Source organism: Phascolarctos cinereus, unplaced genomic scaffold (assembly GCF_003287225.1).
Source record: "Phascolarctos cinereus isolate Bilbo 61053 unplaced genomic scaffold, phaCin_HiC Scaffold_9;HRSCAF=440, whole genome shotgun sequence".
Lineage (NCBI taxonomy): Eukaryota > Metazoa > Chordata > Mammalia > Diprotodontia > Phascolarctidae > Phascolarctos > Phascolarctos cinereus.
Window position 1 is genome coordinate 8,850,441 of NW_027556402.1, and position 21,981 is coordinate 8,872,421.

The 21,981-nt window shown below is 42.1% G+C and overlaps 1 protein-coding gene across 6 annotated transcripts in view; it reads right to left on the minus strand.

Annotated features, from left to right (window-relative positions):
- BBS7 (Bardet-Biedl syndrome 7) overlaps nucleotides 1-21,981 on the minus strand; it is a 63,757-nt gene that overhangs the window by 22,683 nt on the left and 19,093 nt on the right. For 5 of the 6 annotated variants that reach the window (XM_021008333.2, XM_021008332.2, XM_021008330.2 and 2 more), the window contains 9 exons: nucleotides 21,774-21,960; nucleotides 19,007-19,079; nucleotides 16,230-16,346; nucleotides 11,161-11,291; nucleotides 7,337-7,421; nucleotides 6,745-6,847; nucleotides 4,797-4,989; nucleotides 2,381-2,455; nucleotides 1,329-1,394 (listed from right to left, as the gene is read on the minus strand). In XM_021008333.2, coding sequence (XP_020863992.1) covers nucleotides 1,329-1,394; nucleotides 2,381-2,455; nucleotides 4,797-4,989; nucleotides 6,745-6,847; nucleotides 7,337-7,421; nucleotides 11,161-11,291; nucleotides 16,230-16,346; nucleotides 19,007-19,079; nucleotides 21,774-21,960 — 1,030 coding nt within the window. The remainder of the gene's footprint in view (nucleotides 1-1,328; nucleotides 1,395-2,380; nucleotides 2,456-4,796; nucleotides 4,990-6,744; nucleotides 6,848-7,336; nucleotides 7,422-11,160; nucleotides 11,292-16,229; nucleotides 16,347-19,006; nucleotides 19,080-21,773; nucleotides 21,961-21,981) is intronic. The other variant, XM_021008331.2, reaches the window with a different exon arrangement.

Sequence of the window (21,981 nt, forward strand, 5' to 3'; positions counted from 1 at the left end):
TATTAACTCCATTTGAGAAATAAAGAAACTAAGGTTTATGTTCACACAACTAATAAGTTTCAGAAGCAGAATTCAAACCCAGGTCTCAAGGCTCCAAGACTAGCTTTCTTCTTACTATACTACATGGCCCTGCCTTTTGAAAAGTGAACATTTTTTAAAGCTTTGGCAATAGACGTAAGCTTCAGTTACTGGAAACAATATTCACTTACTTGAAACACCTAACTGCCCAATAATGTACACTCAGTTACGACTCAGTACACTTGTATTGCTATGTACTTGTACAACCTCCTCTCCATGCCAAAAAACAAACAAACAAACAACTAACTTGAGGAAGAAGACAGAGAGAAAAAACATCTGTTTATAGGAGGGGGAAACAATTTAAATGGAAGATTCCCCTACCTGTGCACTGAAAAAACACTTCCCTCCATTGTACAGATTGGAAAAGCTGAGGCCCACCAAGCAAGGCCAGGATTCCAGATCAAGGCAGGGCCAGGACCTGGCCCAGCTCACCTGACTTTTCAGCTTTCCACTTCACCATCAATAAGAGACCCTGACTTAACTGACTTAGCAGCATGCCCTGACTAAAGAATCTCTGAAGACAACAGCATCGAAATGCTTCAAGCCACCCCAAATTAGCTCCGCACTTTCCGCTGGTGTGATAATATACTCCAAATGTGACTGTAAAGAAATGAGCAATCCTGACCCACAAGGATTTATTTCTCTCTAAACCAAGGTGGGGAGGGAAGCAAAAGTTACTTATTAGTGAATTGTAAACTACATCACTTAACACTTCATGAGAAAAATAGACTTAGGTAAACTAATAAATTCCATGTCAAGACTTTTAAACTCTAAGACTGAAAATTAAAAATTGAAAAAATAAAGGATTATAATTCTTTGGCTGTTAGGTTTGACACAAGTATATTAACTCTTCATTAAGAAGGACCATCATTTTACTAATTTAGGATGAGCTTACAAATAAAACCAGGGAAATAAGTTTTGAGCTAAGGTTTTATGAAAATGATATTCAACATGACTCTCATTAAATTGCAAAAAGAAAGCTTGAAAAGATCTCCTCTAACATAAAAAGTCAACACTTTAGATGAGGTTACAAACAACTACTACCTTTTCAGGGAGGAGTTTAGGTGAGGGCTAAGTGTATGGAAATGAAAAAGATCAAGGCATCTGATTTTAAATGCAGTTCACCAATGCTTCCAAGACCGTGATCCGAAGCAAAAGTCAGCACAGAGATAAGAGACTCAGATACGAAGTGTGGCAGCCGGCAGTATTCTCAAGGAATAAACCCAGGCAGCAGCTTTCTAGCACTTTACCTTGAGCTCCAGCCTCGTCGTGTTTGCTTGGCACCGATAAGTGGCCAGGAGGAAGTTCTCATTGGCCTGCGAGGAATTCATAGCTGATGAGAAGGATGAATCAATATTACAGAAAACAATTCACTAAGAGGACATTGATCCTAAAAGCATACTGGTTACAATAACGCCATGAGCAACAATGACCATTTCTTTTACTTTTAGAACAGTAATTAGCAATTACAGAAGATATGATTTCTGACCTAATTTTCCATAAATGTGATTTATTTGTACTGAATTACTTTAAACAAGTCACACGAACAACCTAGAACAATTTAAATTCTTCTGACATTAACTAGGACAACGTGAATTCATCTCTCTCTCTCAGGTTTATATATCTAAGTTGTTTCCATCTATTATCTCCTTAGATTCTCACAACAATTCTATAGGTGGATGCTATAATTATAATGATTTTACAGATGAGGGAACTGAGGCTGAGACAGCTTAAGTGACTTGCCCAGGATCACACAGATAAAGTGTCTGAGGCCAGATTTGAACTTAGCTCTTGCTACCTCCAAGTCTAATACTCTATCCATTGCACAAGCAAAAAACATTTCATGATTTATGAATAACCAAAATTCAAACTTTTTAAGACAAAAATTATATATCTGTTATTTTTCCTAAAATAAAATCCCCTAATAAATGAAAATAGGGACATTTTGGTATTCTTTCTTCTCAGCATTTACACCTGAGTATAAAGGGAATGAGTAATATTAATCACAGGAAACTAATCCACAAAAACAAATTCACTGGCTCCCACTGGCCTTTGGCTCCGGCTCAGCAGTCACAAGGAGCAGCAGGCCTGGTGGCTAGAGGGCCCACCCTATGCAGTGCCAGAAACGTGGGAAATCTCTTTAACCAAACTCAAAGCCATTCTGGCTTCACCACAAGCCCTGCCTTTCAAAAAGTCAGACAGCTCACCGAATATCAGCAGCACTGAAAAGCCTTCATCTAGAAAGCCTCCAGCAGGAAGATAAAAATGAAGCCAGAATGCTTCACATTCTGCCTTTACTCACCTCCAAGTCAGAGTTGCTAAAACTCACCACAGCTGAATTCTTATCCACATCAAGGAGGTCTACTGGAACATCACTCTAGAGGTAACAATGTGGGGGGAGTAGGGAGGGGGAGGAGAAGAGTAGAAAGACTTCTTAAATATGAAAAAGACTATATTCTCGAGGACTTTCAATTCTGCTTTAGCTCTTACTAAGTCTGAAGTCTTACTAAGAAAAAGACGAGCACATCTTAGAGTGTAATCAATTACTCTGCTGCCTCAGCATTCATCAAAACCAGCACACCACCGTCTCATGAGATTTGGGGGCACTAACACATGTCAACACACGTCAACACACACACACACACACACACACACACACACACACACACACACACACTTCCCCATCACTCATACTAGGCAGAATTGCAGAATTTTTCCTAGCTCTGCTGCAACCAGCCAAAGAAACAGAAAACTGGGTGGCCCCAAATCAGTGGTGAAATGCAGGTCCCTTCCAGCCCTAAACCTGTGACCTGCTATGATCATTAAACAGTAGGAGACAACCTGGCTCACAGCACCCAGCTGCTGCAATTAACTCCTACCCCTTCCCTGACAAAGAAAAGCTAATTTTCTCATTTAAAGTGAGCAGTTAAAATGTTAGCATTACTAAACAGGAATCTGGGCTTTGAAACGACCTTTAAAGAGATGGCAATAAGAGAGATCTCCTCATAATGCTCTTCCCTTTTCCTTCCTTAGCTGCATCTTACTCTTTTTTCCTCCTTTTGTTTTCTATTTTTTTCCTTTTTGTCTAGGCAATGGGGTTAAGTGACTTGCCCAGGGTCACACAGCTAGTAAGTGTTATGTGTCTGAGGCCAGATTTGAACTCAGGTCCTCCTGACTCCAGGGCCGGGGCTCTATCCACTGTGCCACCTAGCTGCCCCATTTTCTTTTCTTTTTACTTTTTCCTCCTTTTGTTTTTTTTCTTTTCCTTTTATCTTTTTTCCTTTCTCTTTATTCTTTTTTCCTCCTTTTTTTTCTTTGTCTTTAGGATCTTGAGGCCGAGAGCTAACTTGGACCTTGGGACTGGCACCCAGGTCTTCTGATTCTAAAACCAGCAGTCTTTCCGCTACATTCCCATGCGCTTTTGTTATACTCCTCCCCCGCCCCATCCCTTCTTTCTTACTGCATTTTTAACTTGGGGCCTGACCTAAGATTAGACAGACAGACACACGGACAGATGGATAGATACATAAGAGACCCAACACTACTACCCATGATCCCATTTACTTTTTCCTAAACTGGGGAGTCAATGGGATAATTGATAAGTTGCAACATTAATCTCATTTTAAAAAAATTTTTTGGTGAGGCAATTAGGGTTAAGTGACTTGCCCCGGGTAATTATTTTTTATTTAATGTTCTACTGATGAAGCTGTTTGTCTTTAGACCCACAGTCATTTCAGAGCCTCCACCCCCGCCCCACAATAAATCTGCCTTCTCCTAGGCAATTAGGCAAACACAATGAGCTTATCTGACAAGATATATAAAATACACAATTTTCCATCCTAATAATCTCCCATCTCTTTGCCACGATGGAAGAGGTATGTTTTATTATCTGACCTCTGGACATTCATTGGTTTAACATATTTTTTAAAGTTTTGACAACTCATTTAAAAAGTGAGTTATTCAATTCACAAACATTAACTAACTGTATTTAACTCTATAGACCAAAATATTTATAGCAGCATTTTTTATGACAGCCAAGCACTTGGAATGAATAGATGCCCATTCAGCTAGGGAAGGCCTAACCAAGTGGTGATGGAGCATGAATGGAATGGAATCTGACTGTGAAGATGACGCCTCCAGAGAAGTACTGGAAAGACCTACGTGAACTGATGCAAAGTAAAGCAAGCAGAACCAGGAAAATAATAGGCTCTAAGATAACAACAATGTAAATTAACAACAAAAATGACTGAACTTGAATGTGTGGAATCATAATAACCAAGCTTGGCCCCAAAGAAGAGAAAGAAAAAGGCTCCTCTCTCCTTTCTTTGCAGAGGTGGGGAGCTACAGGTACAGAATACTGCCTACAGTGGCAGACTTTCTTGATGTGCTAGCTTTGCTGAACTGGGTTTTTTTCTTTTCTACTTTTTATTCTTTGTTATAAGTCTTATAAGGAATGGCTCTCTGGGAGAGCGGAGGAGGATGGACACACTGGAAATGTAGGTGACGTAAAAACAAAAGATCAATAAAAATGTATTAAACTTAAAATACACTGACTCGCTTAGTATTGTAACTTAACTCGCCCCCTGACATCATTTCCTCCAACCTTCTGCCTTCCTTCAAGATCCCCTGAACCCCCACACACAACAGGAACAGAACAGGAGCCTGCTCCCTACAGTTTTGGCACCGTTGAGGCCAGGGAAGTGGGCTGGTTCACTCACCTGGACCATGACATTATCAATAGCTGTCTGCACCTCCAAGATGAGGCTGTAGCTGGCATCATCCTTATCGAACGTGAACTTGTCATTCACACTGAAGGAGGGCGCGGCCGAGATCGCCGGGCTAGACTGGGACGATTGCTGGTACCTCTCTCTTTCCTGAATCACCTTCAACTGCAAATGTTCCAAGTCGCTCCTACAGAAATGACAGGCACACTCAGATTCTGGAAACACACGCGCACTCGGGAGCCTCAAAGATCAGCAGAACAAATGAGAAACCCTGCACTTCTCCAACATGGGTTGTTTTGGGTGTAGAGGCACAAGAGAAATCAACTTCCCCACCCACACGGGGTCGGGGAGGCACAAGCCTTCAGGTCTTTTGGAACTTTCCAAGTAGGCATTACAGATCTGTTCAAACAGCAGCAGCACCGAGAAGGCACTAACAGAAAGGGGCCTGATGGCCGCTGGAGGAGCTGGACAATGGGGCCACAGACAGTCTGAGCAGGTCAGCTCCAGGACTTTTGCTGTCCCCTTGTGACAGATAGAAACAGGCTCTAGGCAAACCTTTATGGCTAAATAAATGTCAGCTTCCTGACCACAGCAGACGCCTCTCCGAGAGGGAGGCACTGTCTCCCAAAGTGGCTGCAGTCCCAGTGACCACCCGGCAGGCTACTCTGGCAGTACCAGAGACAAAGGGAGACCGCATTTCCTCATCTCTGCAGTCATGGCAATAGTAAGGTAGCCGGGGGCCAGATGGAGAGCAGCCCTGGGGGAAGGGGGAGATACAGCCTAGCTGGCTATGTGACTGGAGGCCCATCACTCAGAACAGAGCCTGGCACACAGCACACACCTGGCGCACAGCACACGCCTGGTACACAGCACACACCTGGCACACAGCACATGCCCCACAAATGCTTCTTGACTAGAATTCACCCCTCAGTGTCGCAGGCAGCTTCCTGGGCTTAGGGCAGAGCACTTAACTGATCTACATTGGAAGAGACAGGGTTTCCTCACCAGTAGGCAACCGTCCCCTAACCGGATGACGTCAGAGGCCTGGGCAAAAATGATTTCAGCTATAATAACTCTCCCTTATGGAATGCATGAAGGTTTACAAAACGCTCGGTCACAACAAGGCTCTGAGGCAGACATACAAGTGCTATCCAAATGTCGCAGATGGGAAAACTGACTCTCTGCATTTACAGAGTGCTTTAAGGTTTGCAGAGCATCTCACAAATATTTTCTCATTTGATCCTCATGACAACCCTGAAAGGCAGGTTCTATGATCATCTCCTTCCTCCCCATTTTACAGATAAAAAAGTGACTTGCCCAGGATCAAGAAACTAGTGAGTGTCTGAGACTGCACCATCCAACTCCCTTACCTAAAGAATCCCCATCTAACCTCCCAGCCACTGGAAGTGACAAAGCAGGGCCTCAGTCTCAGCTCTTCAGCCTCTAAGGCCACTGATCTTTTTCCCGTAGTCTTCCCCATTAGAAGGAAGCTCTCGGCTCAGACAGGGACCCAGCTTTTGCCTTTCTTTGCATCCTCTGCACTTAGCAGGTGCTTACTACATTCCTGCTGCCTGACTGAGTGGCCTGCAAAGGCAATGGACTCATGGCCCACAGACGCCCGGAGACTTGGGCTGAATGCTCCCTGCTTTTAGAGGAAGGAAGGGGCAGTCCCCATTGGTCCTTTCCAATGACTAGGAAGGAATGCAGAGATTCTTCACAATTAAACATTTGGGGAAATTTAAGGAAAAAACAATATAGAATAAGGTTTTTTCTTCAAACTAAACTTTAAAAACCAAAGACTATCATTATCTGTTAATTTTTCATTCTCCCAAATGAGTCAATATATTTTAAAATATTAGCTTGACAGTCCCTTTCAAACAATCCTGCATTTTAAAGTGAGCAAACCAAGCGATCCACTCTAAAAGTCAAACAAAGACGTTACCGCAAGGACGCGATCTTGTTCTGCATCTCCTGGTTTATTTTCAGTTCTTCCCCAGGGCCACTCTCCTTGTGGACAGGTTCTGTAGTCAGGCCTGTGATCCAGCCTACAGGATTACAAACCAACGACAATACTGCCTCAAGGACATCCAGAGGGATGCGTGAAGAAGTGACCTGTGCCCAGATTCTTCCACCACGCGCCACTCCGTCCACCCCCCTGCCCATCCCCAACTAGAAACACAACCTCAAGTCTGGCAAATCCTTAAACCCATGCAAAATTAACAAGACGAGAGGAAGTCTCTTAGCCCAAGGATTTGCCTTTCTTCCTTAATATGAGATGCCCAGATTACTGGGTATGGAATAAGAGCATATACTTCAATCAGTGAGTACAGTGGCATGGAAGCCCCCAAGTCAATCCCTTTATAACTCAGTGCACGGCCTTGGAGAGCTGCCATGGCCCAGAATGTCTCCACCCAGTGGCTTTCAAAGCTAAGGGGCAAAATGATTGGAAATAAGGCGGTACTAATGAAAACAGAGTCATCAAGAGTTTAAGAAATCACTCAGCTTGGTAAAATGCCTGGAAGCACTTACTCTACCTGAATATGTGGTTAGCACAATCTCATCATAACCATCCTTCCCCACACAGCCACCCTGGATGGACGTGACACTTTCAGACAATGCCTATGAGAAATACAGGAAGCAAGACATCATTCAGTTGAAAAAACAGGCTTCTTGTTAACATAAGCAGCAGAACTGCTGATCCTATTTGCATGGTAATAAAAAAAATCGAGACTGGTAAGGGCTCAGAAAAAGTTCTGCTGTTAAATTATAAGAGTTCATTAAAAATCCTTTATACCACTTGGCTTCCTCCATGGCAAACAAAAATTAAACTATATAGAGATAGCTCCCTGTGTTCAAAATGGTATAAGTATGAAATTGTACAATCTGTGCATAAAGGATATACATATACATGTTTACATATTAATATATATTATATATAATACATTCTATTAGTATATAGCAACTGAACAACACATATATTATACATATTACATATATAATATATAAACATATCTATGTTGTTCAGTTGTTTCAGTCTCATCCAACCCTCTGTGACCCCCATTCAAGGTTTTCTTGGCAAAGATCTTGGAGGGGTTGGCCATTTCCTTCTCCAACTCATTTTACAGATGAGGAAACTGAGGCAAACAGGGTTAAGTGACTTGGCTAAGGGTCACATAGCTAGGAAATGTCTGAAGCCAAGTTTGAACTCAGGAAGGTGAGTCTTCCAGACTCCAGGCCCTGCATTCTATCTACTGTACCGCCTAGCTGCCCTTATATAAATATAAAAGCTTTAAAAATCTCAAAATTAGAAAAAAAAATTCTATTTTACTTTGAACATAGTAAATTCTCAGATTCAAACAATAAGACAGAATCTAGTACTAATAAAATAAGTGTTCTATTTGAAATTTATTTTAAGCAACTATTGTGCACTTAGTTTTAAGCACTAAACTAAACACGTATAATTTTCCACACTTAAAAATGGATTTCTACCTACAATAGTCCATAATAGTACTATTATTACTCTGTAATCTGTTCATTTGCTTATCAATCTACACATTTTCAAGAGTACGGGTGGATCTGTGTATCCATTTTCATAAATCAACTATATCCTTTCAGCATTCGTCTAAAAGTGACCTGGTCTGGTCCTTGCATATTTATATTAATTTCTCATAAGTTTTAGATGTTATGGTTTTGTCTGTTAAATTTGCCACAAGAAATCTTTCTTTAAATCTTAATTATTTTTTCTTGAATAGAACTTTTTCCACTTTTATGTGATCAAAACCGCCTAATTTATCCCCTGTGATCTGTTCCATTTATACAACAGTTTTCAATGCCTCTGCCTTCCACAGTGGGGGGTAAATATATTGGTCTCTTTTCTTCTAATGGTTCTTATCATTCATTTTCTTGTATTTGGTTCTGTGACCCAGCCGAAATTTATTTCACATATATAGTATGAAGAGAGAACACAAATATAGTTTATTATAATACTAACCAATTCTCCCAATAACACTGGCTTATGAATCTTTCCTCCAATCTTTGTCTAAAGGCTTGTCAAATATGAATACTTTCTATACATTTTGTTGGTGTTTCTAGTATTTCTAGCCTGTCAATAATAACAGGTAGCGTTTATATAACACTTTAAGGTTTGTAAACCACTGTCCGTCTGATCCTCAAAACAGCCCCGTGAAGTAGATACTATTATTGTCCCTATTTTACAGATGAAGAAACTGAGACAGACACTATGTGACTTGCTTAGGACCACAAAGCAATTAAAGGTCTGAGGCAGGCTTCCAACTCATCACCAAGTTGCCCACTGTTTTACTGGGTTCTTTTTCTATTTTTCACTAGTTCCGGATAGTTTTAATGAGAACCGTATTCTAATAGATTTTAAAAGGCAAGTCATCTGAAATTCACTTTTAAAAATAATTAAGTAAACAATTATAAGCAACAACAAAACCAAGTTTATTATATATATCTATCTATACATGTAGATATACACACAACAAAAGGGCAAGCTCACAATACGCTCTCCCCCTGAAATTAATACTCAATATTCTTGACTATAAACACATTCACGTTTTTGGACGTTACATTAAAACGATAAGTTATCTTAGGAAGCATTGTCACTACTGTTGATCTGACCCGTCCAGGTGCACTGCCTCTCTCCTGTCTTTGCTCTTCTTCATCTGTCATTATGGCTCGACCATTCTCCATACCTAGGTCACTAGTGTCTAGCTAATTTAATCCCATATAAGTAACAGAATTGTAATTAAAATAAGATTTCTTTTCCATATCTGCTTCATCTCTGTCAGCTGATAAAAGAATGCAAATAAGTCTCATGGCGTTTTCTTGTATCATGCAACCCCGATAAACTAATTTACTGACTGAGACTGACTAGTTTCTAATCTAGCCATCATGTCACTTGCAAATAATGTTTTGACCTTATTCATTTTTATATCGATTGCTCTAACTTTCTTTTTTCTACCTTACTGTAATTATCAGCATTTTAATACCATGTCAAATAGAAATAGTGCAAGAGTATACCCTTATTTTGTACCTGCTGATTCTAACAGCTTCCTGTTACATATAATGTTGGCTCTGGATTTTAGGTGGTTTACAAAATTTTTATGAGAATAACCTAATGGTGGGAACAATATCCTAACCCTTCCCCCCCATGCAAGCTAGGCTACTTTTTCCCTTAAAAGGTAATGAAACCATCCTCAAGGCGTGGTTGGCTCAGGGGCCTAAAGGATCAGCCTCTTGATGTGCCTTCCTCATCACCTAAGGACAAAGCAGCGGGCATTCCAATGGCACTGGTGGATCACAGTGGGTAACGGGTAGCTCAGACAAGGAAGCTTTACTCAGCTGAATCAACTCAGTGTCCTCAGTGCTTTTCCTCACTAAATATCCTTCCACTTTAGGCTCAGGAAATCCCTTCTTGTTCGATGTTGAATGACCTACAAGCATCTCCTTTTGTTCTAACAAATTACCAGGGGACTGGCCTGAGTCAAGCCCAGTTGTTATACAGTTGGTTCAGTCATGTCCGACTCTCTGTGCCCCCATTTAGGGTTTTCTCGGCAAAGGTACATGAGTGGTTTGCCATTTGCTTCTCCAGCTCATTTTACAAATGAGGAAACTGAGGCAAAAAGGGTTAAGAGACTTGCTTAAGGTCACATAGCTAGCAAGTGTCTGAGGCCATATTTGAACTCGGATCTTCCTGATAGTGTCTTAAACTATAAAACACAGCGCATGCAGACAAAACGTAAACATTGAACATTTCTGGATCAAATGAGCCCACCGAATTATACTTCTGGACCGCCGGACGGTGCGGCGCTCCAGAGCCAGACCCAGAGGGAGGACGTTGCCGTCACTGTTGCTGTTCAGTCATTTCAGTCGGGTCCGACTCTTCGTGGCCCCATTCGGGGTTTTCTTGGCAGAGATCCTAGAGTGGTTGGCCACTTCCTTCTCCAGCTCATTTTAGAGATGAGGAAACTGAGGCAAACAAGGTGAAGTGACTTGCCCAGGATCACACAGCTACTTGAGTCTTCCTGACTTCAGGCCCGGCACTCCAGCCACTACACACCAGGAGCTGAGTTCAAATCCTGCCTCAGAGATTTGCCAGCTGGCTAACCTTGGGTTAGTCACTTTACCTCTGCGTCAGTTTCCTCACCTGTAAAATGGAGATGATGATAATGATAGCACCTGCCTCCCAAGGTTGCTGGGAGGATCAGATGAAATAACACGTAAAGCGCTTTGCAAGCAAACCATAAGCCAGTACACAAGTGTCAGCTGTCATCATCATCATCATTACTTCACTTCTTCGATGCAGGAGTAAAGTGCTATCCACAGCACGACTCACCTGGTCAAATCGGAGAACAGGCTCGTTGGCAGCATCAAAACCATACACCTCCACCACTCCGTCATCTCGGCCGACGAGCAGGTCTTTCACGCCATCTCCCACGATGTCAAAATAGTCAACACACAGAACGCCTTTATTTAAGAGAGAAAAAGATACACAGCATGACTGCAGGTCAAAGCTTGTAATGGGGGTTGAATTCAAGGCAGAGCTTAGCATTGTGAGGTAGGACTCAAGGTTTAACAGCACAAGTTTCAGGGATTAGTTCCCTTCAGGAAACCAAAGTATTGACAGTCCCTCCTGCATCGAAGTGGTCAGCCCGCACCAGGGGGTCTGACATTAAACACGCCCTACCCCCCCTCAAGCCGCCCCTCCTTCTGTGGTTTGCAGAACACACCTTCCCTCCTTGAAACAATGTTATGAACAAGGCTTAGCCTATAAATACCATTTAAACCATAAAGTAGCTAAAATAGTAGCACTCTAATCTCATTAAGTGTATCCCTCATCTCAAAAACTCCCTGTGACTCCAGTTATATTTGAGGCTAAATAAGGCTGACCTGAGAAACTACCATTTATTTTGTTTCTATGAAAAAAAAAAACAACTGTTGGCATTCGACTTATCAATGAACTTTTAGTGAACTTTGGGACCTTCTCAACGGCAGGGACTGTTTGGATTTCAGTACACCCATGAGGAGGAAAGAGGCAAGATGTAAGTTAATGATTCCCAAAATATAAGAAAGGAAGCAGAAGTGGGATTCACATAACAAACATTTAACATTTAAACCCCACTCTCTTCAGTTTGAGATTAAATAAAAACTTCACTGATGGCAATTTTTAGCTACTCTATTCTATTCATGATTTTACTGAAAAGCAATATGGTGGAGTGGGAAAAAAACACTGGACTTGAAGCCTGGCTAGGTCTGGGTATAAATCCCCCCAATGACACTTCCCATCCTGGGGACTTAACAACTCTAGGCTACCTCAGTTTCTTCATTTCTATAATGGCGCTGATATTATCTGAAGCACCCACTTCACAGGATAATTGTAAGAATCAAATGAGAAAAAAAGTACATTAAAAACTTTGTAAACCTCAAAGCACAATGGAACTGCTCACTGCTGCTATCATCACCAGTGTTCTCTTAAATCCACCAAACATTTATTAAAGCACCTATTTTATTCATTCATTCATTCATTCATTCATTCATTCATTTATGTAGCAAAGGGATGAACGTACAAAGAGAAAAATGAAACCATTCCTGCCCTCAAGAAACCCACATGAAACTGGAAGAGATGACGCACAAGTCCAGAAAAAGAAACACAAGCAATACAAGGTCATTTCAATGCGCACTTTCGGTAAGAAAGTGGCTAAGATGTCCATGCCTTCTGGCCCAGGGAGTCTACTGATAGGCAGTGGTGTGAATGGTCCCAAAGGAGCACAGCTCTCCTGAAACAAACCCTTGCAAATATGTGAAAAGGGCCCCCAGTAGGGCCATGGTCAAGGAAGCACCTCCATCCAGACCAGAGAGCCAGGAGGAGGCGGGAAGTCAGAGGCAGCTCTGGGAAGAGGGCTGCTGTGGTGGAGGCTAGAGAAGAACCCCACCTATGGGTCCTCTGCCCAGGAGATCCTAGGTAAGAGCCTGCTGAGGAGGCTAAAAAGGAGTCTGCTGGACATCAGGCACAGACCATAACATGGGAGGTGCCTCACACATACCAGTCACGTGATTAACAACTTAAGAGGATCAGAAAAGGGGATGCATTTTATAATAGAATAGGGAGAAAGTTCTTAACTATATAAAGGACCTTAGGAGATACAATGGATAATTTTGATTACATAAAAATGAAAAACAAAAACGACCAAACAAAATCAATGCAGTTACAAAGAGAAAGGGAAAGTTAACTGGAAGGAAATAATCTTTGCATCAAACTCCTTTGGAAAAGTACCAATAACCAAAATGTGTAGGTAACCAATTCCAACATAAAAATAAGTCATTCCTCAATTGATAAATAAGCAAAGGATGTGGACAGGCAGTTCTCTCAAAATACAAAGGCAAGGTATCCATAACCATATAAAAATGCTCCAAATGACTAATCACCTGAAAATTTCAAGGCACTAGGGGGTCTGATGGAGAGAGTGCCAGACTTAGCGTCTGGAAGACCTGAGCTTGAATCCTAACTTCGATATTTATTAGCTCCCTGACTCTAGGCAAGTGGCACTCACAGAGCCTCCGTTTCATCTATAAAATGGGTAAAATAACAGCACCCATCTCATAACGTTGCTGCGAGGACCAAGAGAGATAGCATATGGAACTTGCAAACCTTTAAGCGTATATAAATGCTATTATTACTACTGGGTGCACACGAAAACAACTCTGAGATTCTGCCTTGAGCTCAGCAGACTGGTGATGGTGACAAAAAATGAAAATGACAACTGTTGGAGGACTTTGGGAGCCCAGGAACACTGATGTATTGTTGGTAGAGCTGCGAGCGGCTAAGCTGCACTCTCTGAATCAGCAACACTCCCACTGGACACACACCCCTAAGAGACTGACAGGGAAAGGACCTATATAAAATATTTATGGCAGCATTTTTTGTGGTAGCAAAGAATTAGAAGTAAAGTGGGTACCCATCAACTGGGGGGAAATGCTGCTGGGATGGTACTATGCCATAAAAATGGTGAAAGAGATGAGCACAGAAAAGCCTGGGAAGACATGTACGAAGTGACGTGTTGTTCATCCGCAGGGCCTTCTGACTGCAGGGCCCCAGGAAGAAGGTGTATTCCATCCTAACAATGAGGGTGGCAGCAGTACCTGCCTGAGATATGTAAAGCTCTCCATAAATGATGTCAATGAGTATCATTACTGCCACGGAGAGTGGTCACAGACGGTGTCTTTTGAGGCAGTCAGAGATGTCTGTAATGCTAAGAAGACAACAAGAATCTGAAGGGAAGAGGATAAGGATGAAGGGGACTTTGTTACCAGGGTAGGGGGTTCTAGACTGCCTTGTGGAATGAAAGGGCAGAGGAGGACATAGCTTGTAGAGGGATGGGGAGAGAGGAGAAGAGAATTCCAGGTAATCCAACAATTCTTAAATTATGTTTCCTCAATCTATTTTCCAGGTCAGATATTTTTCCAATAAGATAATAAGATATTTCACATTTTCTCCTATTTTTTTCATTCTTTTGATTTTTGTTTTATTGTTTCTTGATGTCTCAAGGGGATGTTAGCTTCCACGTACCCAATTCTAATTTTTAAAGAATTCTTTTCCATGTGGCCAATTCTGGTTTTTTAAGGTGTTTGTTTTCTTCAGTATTTTTTTGTGTGTCTCATTTCACTCTTTTTTCATAATTTTCTTGCATCGCTTTCATTTCTTTTCCCAATTTTTCTTCTACCTCTCTTATCTAATTTTTAAACTTCTTTTTAAAGCTCTTCTGGGAGTTCTTTTTTTGGGCCTGGAATCAATTCACACTTTTCTTTAACGTTTTGCATGCAGCTGTTTTGGCTGCTGTCGTCTTCTGAGTTTGTCTTAATCTCCCTGTCATCACAGCCGCTTCCTCTGGGCAGCTTGCTGTTGTTGTTGCTGTTTGCTCGTTTTCCCAGCCTCTCTCCTGACGTTTAACTTCATGCTAAAGTTGGGCTCTGTTACCAGGTGAAGGGGGCGCTGTCTCAAGCTTCAAGTTTTTCACGCGGCCATTTTCACAGAGCCAGTACTGCTGCGGGACCGGGGGTCCTATCAACTTTCCTTTTTCCAGGGTGGAACGATCTAAAGCAGGCCTGTACCAGGCATGGCCTGCAAGCCGGTATGTCGTGCAGGCCTGTTTTACGCCCGCTATACTTTTCACTGGCCACCTGAAATCCCTTCGCAGGCTGCAAGCAGTCTGTGGGCCAAATGCTGTGCAGGCCTGATCGAAGGAGAGGAATGGTCCCTACTCTCCTGGTCTGGGAGATACTGCAAGCATTCTTCTCTGCCCTACAGCTGCGACCAGGGCCCTGCTCCCCTATGGCTATAAATGCTTTTGCTCCTTATGACCCTGGAATTGGGACTTGGGCTCCTGCTCTCCTGAGGCTACAAGTGTCAGTGCTCCTCTCTGCCTGGGATCTGAAGCTCGGGCCCCTGCTCTCCTATGGGCAGCTGGAAGAATTCTCCTCCACCCTGGAACTATGACTAAGGTCCCGCAGCCTTCAGCCTTAGCGCGCACACTCCTTCTCGTCCTGGGACTGCAACCCAGAGCCACATATTGGCAATGCAACAGGGTCCTGCACCCAGTGCCAGCAAAGGGTCCCCTGTTATCTCCTTCTAACCAGCTGTTTGACCCCCTTGGCATCCGTGGGCTGAGAGCTTCTGAAGCTGCTGCCACCACTGACACAGCTGCCTCTAAGGCCTGCTACTGACTTTCTGGGGCGCAGCCTGCTCCAGGCCCAACCATCACCCTGCTAAGACAGACCTTTCCTGCCAACCTCCTAAGTTATCTTGGGCTGGAAAACTGTTTTACTTCATGGCCATCCTACCCACGTCGGCCACAGAGCTAAATCTAGGGCTCGAACTGATTAAAGAGGATTTTACAAACCGAAGTATCATATTTTAAACAATTAACTTGTTTTATGTAGAAAGGAAAAGCACATAAGTGTTTCTTTTTTGCATCCCACAATAAATGATAAACACAGACCTTAAAACTGAAGAAGTAAAAAGGAAGAGAGTATCAGAGGATTGAAAGAAAAAAGGAAAAGTCTTGACTTTAAGATGGAATGATTTCCATCTGAAAAACATTCTTATACACAAAATTGGAAAGTATCAGTCCCAAAAAACACAGCAATTCAAGGAGGCCACAGAGAAAAGGAAATGAAGACTCTTTTAAGTAAGTCATCCTTGCAAAGTGAACGGATGAAATAATACTAACAACTCACTTATACCCCATTATATTCAATGACAAAGCATTTTATGTTCATTTGCTTTTGATCATCACAATCACCCTGAGGGGTAAGGCAAGAATTATTGTCCCCACCAAATTATGGCTGCAGATTTAATATAAATCCCACTGGAGTGCTGGAGTCCCCAAATAACAACAAACAACAGACCTCCTCTCTTCTTTTCATTTCTCAATTCCCATTTATGCACTGGGTTGGACGTGGTGATCTGAATAATCCCAAGTTTTCCATCAGAGGTTCCAAACAGAAGATCCTCTCCAGATTCACCTAGGAAATAAAAGTGAAGTGAATGTTTCTCCCATTTACTATAGAACCTTTAAGAAATAAACTATTTTCCTAACAGTTTGATGGGGAAAAACTTAAATCTTATGCAATGAAAAACAATTTGAATGAGTTTCTGGGTACATGTTCATTGAATGTTAGGGCCAGAAAAGACCTCAGAAACAACCAGGTCTGGCCCATTGTCTTAAGGGACCTGGAGAGGTGAACTTGCAAGTGGCTGGGACTAGAATTCAAATCTCTCCATCCCCAAGCTCCAAGTTCTTCCTTGACTCTTTTAAATACTAGATGGGGTGCCCCAAAAGCCTTGATGCAGTTTTAAACTATCAAAGCTTTAATATGAAATTAACTTACTTCATATTAAAGCTTTTTAAATAAAATTATTTAAACTTTGATTAAATAATTCAATATTAACGTAATTAATACTGAATTGATATTAACTTAATATTGAAGCTTTAATTGGTTAGAACAGCCCTTAGACTTTTGGGACACCCTGTATTTATGCCAATACTTCAAAGAATGATTTCCTCATCAGTGCAAGAACTCCCTCCATTGACAAAAGCTCACTCTCTGCATCTGTAACCATACAGATATATAATCTCATCAATAACTTTGTAGATTCATCTTTGAAAGGTGCCCAAGACCAGTCAGTATTAAAGGTGGAACACACCAACTACCATATTTACCAGAACATAAACTTAAATTTTAAAAGGCCATCATATTTAAAGTTATGTGGTACTTTATGGGAACTGTGGCAATGGCTATGAAAGAAATGCCCTTTTGTTCCCATAAATCTCCTGATGTCTGCAGGGGTTGTACGGAGAATCTTCTTCTGAAGCGTTAATCAGTCTGCATTGTTAGATGCCCAAAAGGGCTGCAACCAGGAATGAACACTTTTCGGCTTTTAACCAAATGACGTGTTGTTGGGATTTATGAAATTTGGGCCTATAAACAAGAGAAAATGGAGAAAACAAAATAACAATTTCTTCATCAGCAGATCACTGTCTTGCTACAGTCATATTATCATGGGCTCTGATTTTCCCTAAACTTCTTACCCTGATAAACAGAAAAAAACTACAGGAATCCCATAACCCTCCAAACATCTCAGGAATCACTAAGTTTTTAAGCTACCTAAATTATAAATGACACTTTCTCTAAAAGGATGGAAAAGAACAAAATGAAATTTGACAACAATGGAACTCTCTGAAAAAGGCTGGTGTTGGGAGTCAAACACTCCCCTTTCTGGCTAACCATGGCTGGCTACAAGCCTTCACCCATGACTTAACCATATCCCAGCCACTGCCCCAGGTCCTATGGGTACAGAGAAGGTATGGCCCCTATTGCCAAAGTGATCACAACCTCTTGCTACTGGCCAGTTCCCTAGTTCAGACCCACAATGCCTTTCACTTCAACCACTGTGATCACCTCCTAGCTGGCCTCCTTGCCTCCAGGTTCTCCCTTCTCCAATCCACAGCTCACACCTAAAGCAGAGTCTGGCCATTTGGCTAGACCCACCCCCACCCCAGGCTCCTCCACAGGTCCTGCAGGAGAGACACTACTCTGTGTGGCTGTAAAGTCCTTCACAGTCTGGCTGCAGCCTTCCTTTCCAGACTTTTCACCCATGACTCTACTTCATGCACGCTCTCTATGCTCCAGCCAACCAGGGCTACGTGCTGTTTGCTGCACGTGACGTTCCATCTCCTATCTCACGTCTTTGCACCAGCTGACAGTACAGTGACTCGTGCTTGCATCTCACCCTCTCAGTCATGATCCACGCAAGTGGAGACAATGTCTCCTCTAAGCTCTGTCTCTCTGCCCACACTAGTACTATGCGCTGCATACAGTAGGTAATTAATGTTTGCTGATTGAACAAATAGGAACATTTTAAGATATATAATTTGACCTTTGTAAAACAAATGATATTATAATAGGGTTCTATTTTATCAGTTCTTTTAGTTTGAAAAAATACTTGTACTTTGTAAGTACAAAAGTCAGGTTCCCAGTAACTGTACACACTCACCATTCACTGAAACTACAAAATATGTATTAAAGAAAAAAAGAGTTAACATGAACATGTCTTTTAGGGGTGGTCATAAAATCACTGGATTTTTGACTTGTAAAAAGACCTTAAGAGATGATTTCAACCCCTTCATTTCGATAGATGAGGAACATGACCCCTGAGAGATACTGCAATGATTCTGTGGTTGAGCAGTGGCCAGGACTAGAACCCAGGTCTCCACAGACAGCCCCATAATGCTTATTTATTTCTTTAAAAACACACTGTGAAGATTGAGCTGTTTCTGTCTGCTGTTTATTAGGGATGCTAAAGGTTTTTCTGATTCTCTGTTATGGTTTTTTTTTATTTTATTTTTTTTTATGAGCTTAAAAATATTAACTAAAATGGTCACTTCCATATATACATGGAACAGCAGAACAGAAGAGGATTATACGTGAAACCACAAATTTCTATAATGTACAGATGGCTTCTCTTCTAAAATATATAATAAATTCATCATTTAATTTAAAAAAATACTGTTAAAGAATATCACAAACATGAAAGTTATGTAGTGTTGATCAGAACCTTTAACCTGGGCTACAAACAACTTAACATACTCCTCTACTTGAGAATGAAAAGGCCATCTATTTACCACCATTCCCATTATGTAAGGCGAGGACCGTGGGGGGGCCAGGGACTTCCACTTCATACATCATATCAGACCCCTGCAGAAAAGCATGACAGGAAAACAACAAAATAGTGGAACTCAACATCATGTCTTTGAACTAAGAGCAGGCATGCCTACCATTGTAAGTATTCAGAGTATTCTGCATGACTTTTACCCAGGCGAGTGCTAGTAAATGTTTAATGACTGGCTCTGGAGGGGGCAGGGAATGTACCGGAGGTCAATCTGCATTATTGACATTTTTCTTCTTCATTTTCTTAGTCTAGACAATCAACAAAAAAACAAATCAGGTCCTGATTTGTAGCATTCATCAGTTTCCAAGGTTTAACTGCTCACAATGAAAACTGAACAATGGGCCCTCACTGGCCTACACACACTGGCTCCAAGACACCCCTGGTTCTGCCAAAACTGAAAAGGAATCTGAGCCAGAAAACTAAGGGAATGGAAAGGGGGAGGGGCAGGGGGCAGGGGAAGCGGGGAAACCCCACAACTGTACACCAAACGTGGAGCCTCCCTTGTGGGCAGAGCCCTGGGCTCACTGGGGGACAGGGAGCGGCAACACTCAGGTCAGACGTGGTCCTCCCTCAAAGGGCTCATAGAGAACATGGACAAATTAATGTTTAAAATCATATTCACAGATGCCTTTCCCTCCTTGAAATACTTTATTTCAGTTTGCTGAATTGTAAAGTTGTCACTGACATAAATCACTGGTTTGGACTCAGTGGTGGGCTAAGCAAAGGACATGATTCTCCCTTTGTTGTTCAGTCCTTTCACTCGTGTCCGACTCTTCGTGACCCCATTTGGGGTCTTCTTGGCAAAGATACTGGGGTGCTTCGCCATTTCCTTCTCCAGCTCACTTTACTGATGAGGAAACTGAGGCAAACGGGGTGAAGTGACTTGCCCAGGGTCACACAGCTGGTCAATGTCTGAGGTCAGATCAAAGCCCATGAAGAGTTGAGTCTCCCTGACTCCAGGCCAGCGCTCCATCCACTGCACCGCCCAGCGGCCCCTAAATGCAGAGCTGGATGAGACGCCCTCGGGGATCACACCAAACTCTAAATCTCTGCTCTCATAACGGAAGCCAATCCGTCACGTTGCTGTTCTTCAGTCATTTCAGCCGTGTCCGACTCTTCATGACTCCACTTGGGGTTTTCTTATACAGCTAGAGAGTGTCTAAGGCAGGATTTGAACTCACTGGGACGAGTCTCCCTGACTCCAGGCCAGCGCTCTATTCACTGCGCCACCTCGCTGTCCGTGATTCTCCCTGCATCCGCCCAAACCACGTATCCTGATTCTTCTCATGTGTCTTTTTCATTGGGCTTTAACAAGTAGAAGAAGCGGGGCAGCTAGGTGGTGCAGTGGATAGAGCGCCGGCACTGGAGTCAGGAGGACCTGAGCTCAAATCCAGCCTCAGACACACGATACTTACTAGCTGTGTGACCCTAGGCAAGTCACTTAACCCCCGATTGCCTCACAGAAGTAGAAGAGCATAGCTTTTTGTAGTAGCAAAGAATTGGAGGATGCCCATCCATGGGGGAATGGCTGAACAAGTTGTGGTATATGAATGTAATGGAATACTATTGTGCTGTAAGAAATGATGAACAGGCGGACTTCAGAAAAAACCTGGAAAGCCTTGTATGGTCTGATGCTGAGTGAAGCGAGCAGAACCAGGAGAACGTTATACACAGAAACAGCCACCTTGTGTGATGCCTAATATTGATAAATTTAACCCTTCCCAGCAATGCAGGGATCTAAGACAATTCCAAAAGACTCATGACGCTATCCACGTGCTGAGAAACAGCTATGGAGTCTGAATGCAGATGGAAGCAGACTCACTTTTTTTTTGTTTTTTCTTTCTCATGTTTTTTTCCCTTTTGTTCTGATTCTTCTTTCACAACATGACTAATGTGGACATATGTCTAACATGGCCATACATACATAACCTATATCAGATTGCTTGCTATCTTGGGGAGGAGGAGGGGAGGGAGGAAAGGAGAAAAATTTGGAACTCAGAATCTTATTAAAAAATGCTGAAAGTTATCTTTACATGTAACTGGAAAAAATAAAATACTATTAAGTAGGAAAAAATCATTATGACAAAATTTAAAAAAAAAAAAAGAAGAGGAGAATAAGGTCATGGAAGTCCTTGAGGAGTAGGCATGCCTGCCTTGATATGGCCAGAAATTTGGGATTAGAATGGTCTCCAAACAATAAAATTGGGTACTGCTCGTTAAACTCCATCTCCCTGACAATAGCCAAAACACTGTGCACATTGTCTCAAACTAACAAGACAGTTTAAAATAGAAATTCAATGTAGCACTTAAGTTACCAACACAGTGACATAGAGAATAGGATTCTCTATGGAAGTGTCCTTGGATAAATTTCTTTAGCAATTACTATTATTTAAAATTAAGAGACAGAGGGGTGTGTGTGTGTGTGTGGTCAAACTGGACTGTTAGCTTGCTCCCATTCCCCAGTGTCACCCCTGTCCTCAGTTTCACTTTGTAGCATCCTGAGCACCTTTAAAGGGCAGCTCAGATAGCACATCTTACATAAGGCCTCTCCTCATTCCCCCCTCTCTCTGAAATTGTTTTATGTTAGTACAGAATTGTTTACTTATCTGTTTTATTCCCCCAGTCCAATGACCAGGAACTCTTCTTTGTATTCCTAAATGCCTCTTGAATTGAATATGGCTTAAATATGCAAAAGAAGGAAGCCAACAACAGTTACCCACCTGCAAAACTCGAAGCACTCTGTCCTGACAGGCCAGGATGGGTATGATACAAGGCAATTTTTCAACTGGGAGACAGATCACATCGTTGATTTTGTCCCCTGACAGGTAGTAATGTTGGTCTTTGCAGTCACAGTAATGGTTATAGATGTAACTGGCACAGAGGAAGAGATCTGAGCCAGAGACGTACCTGGGAATGAGAGACAACGTG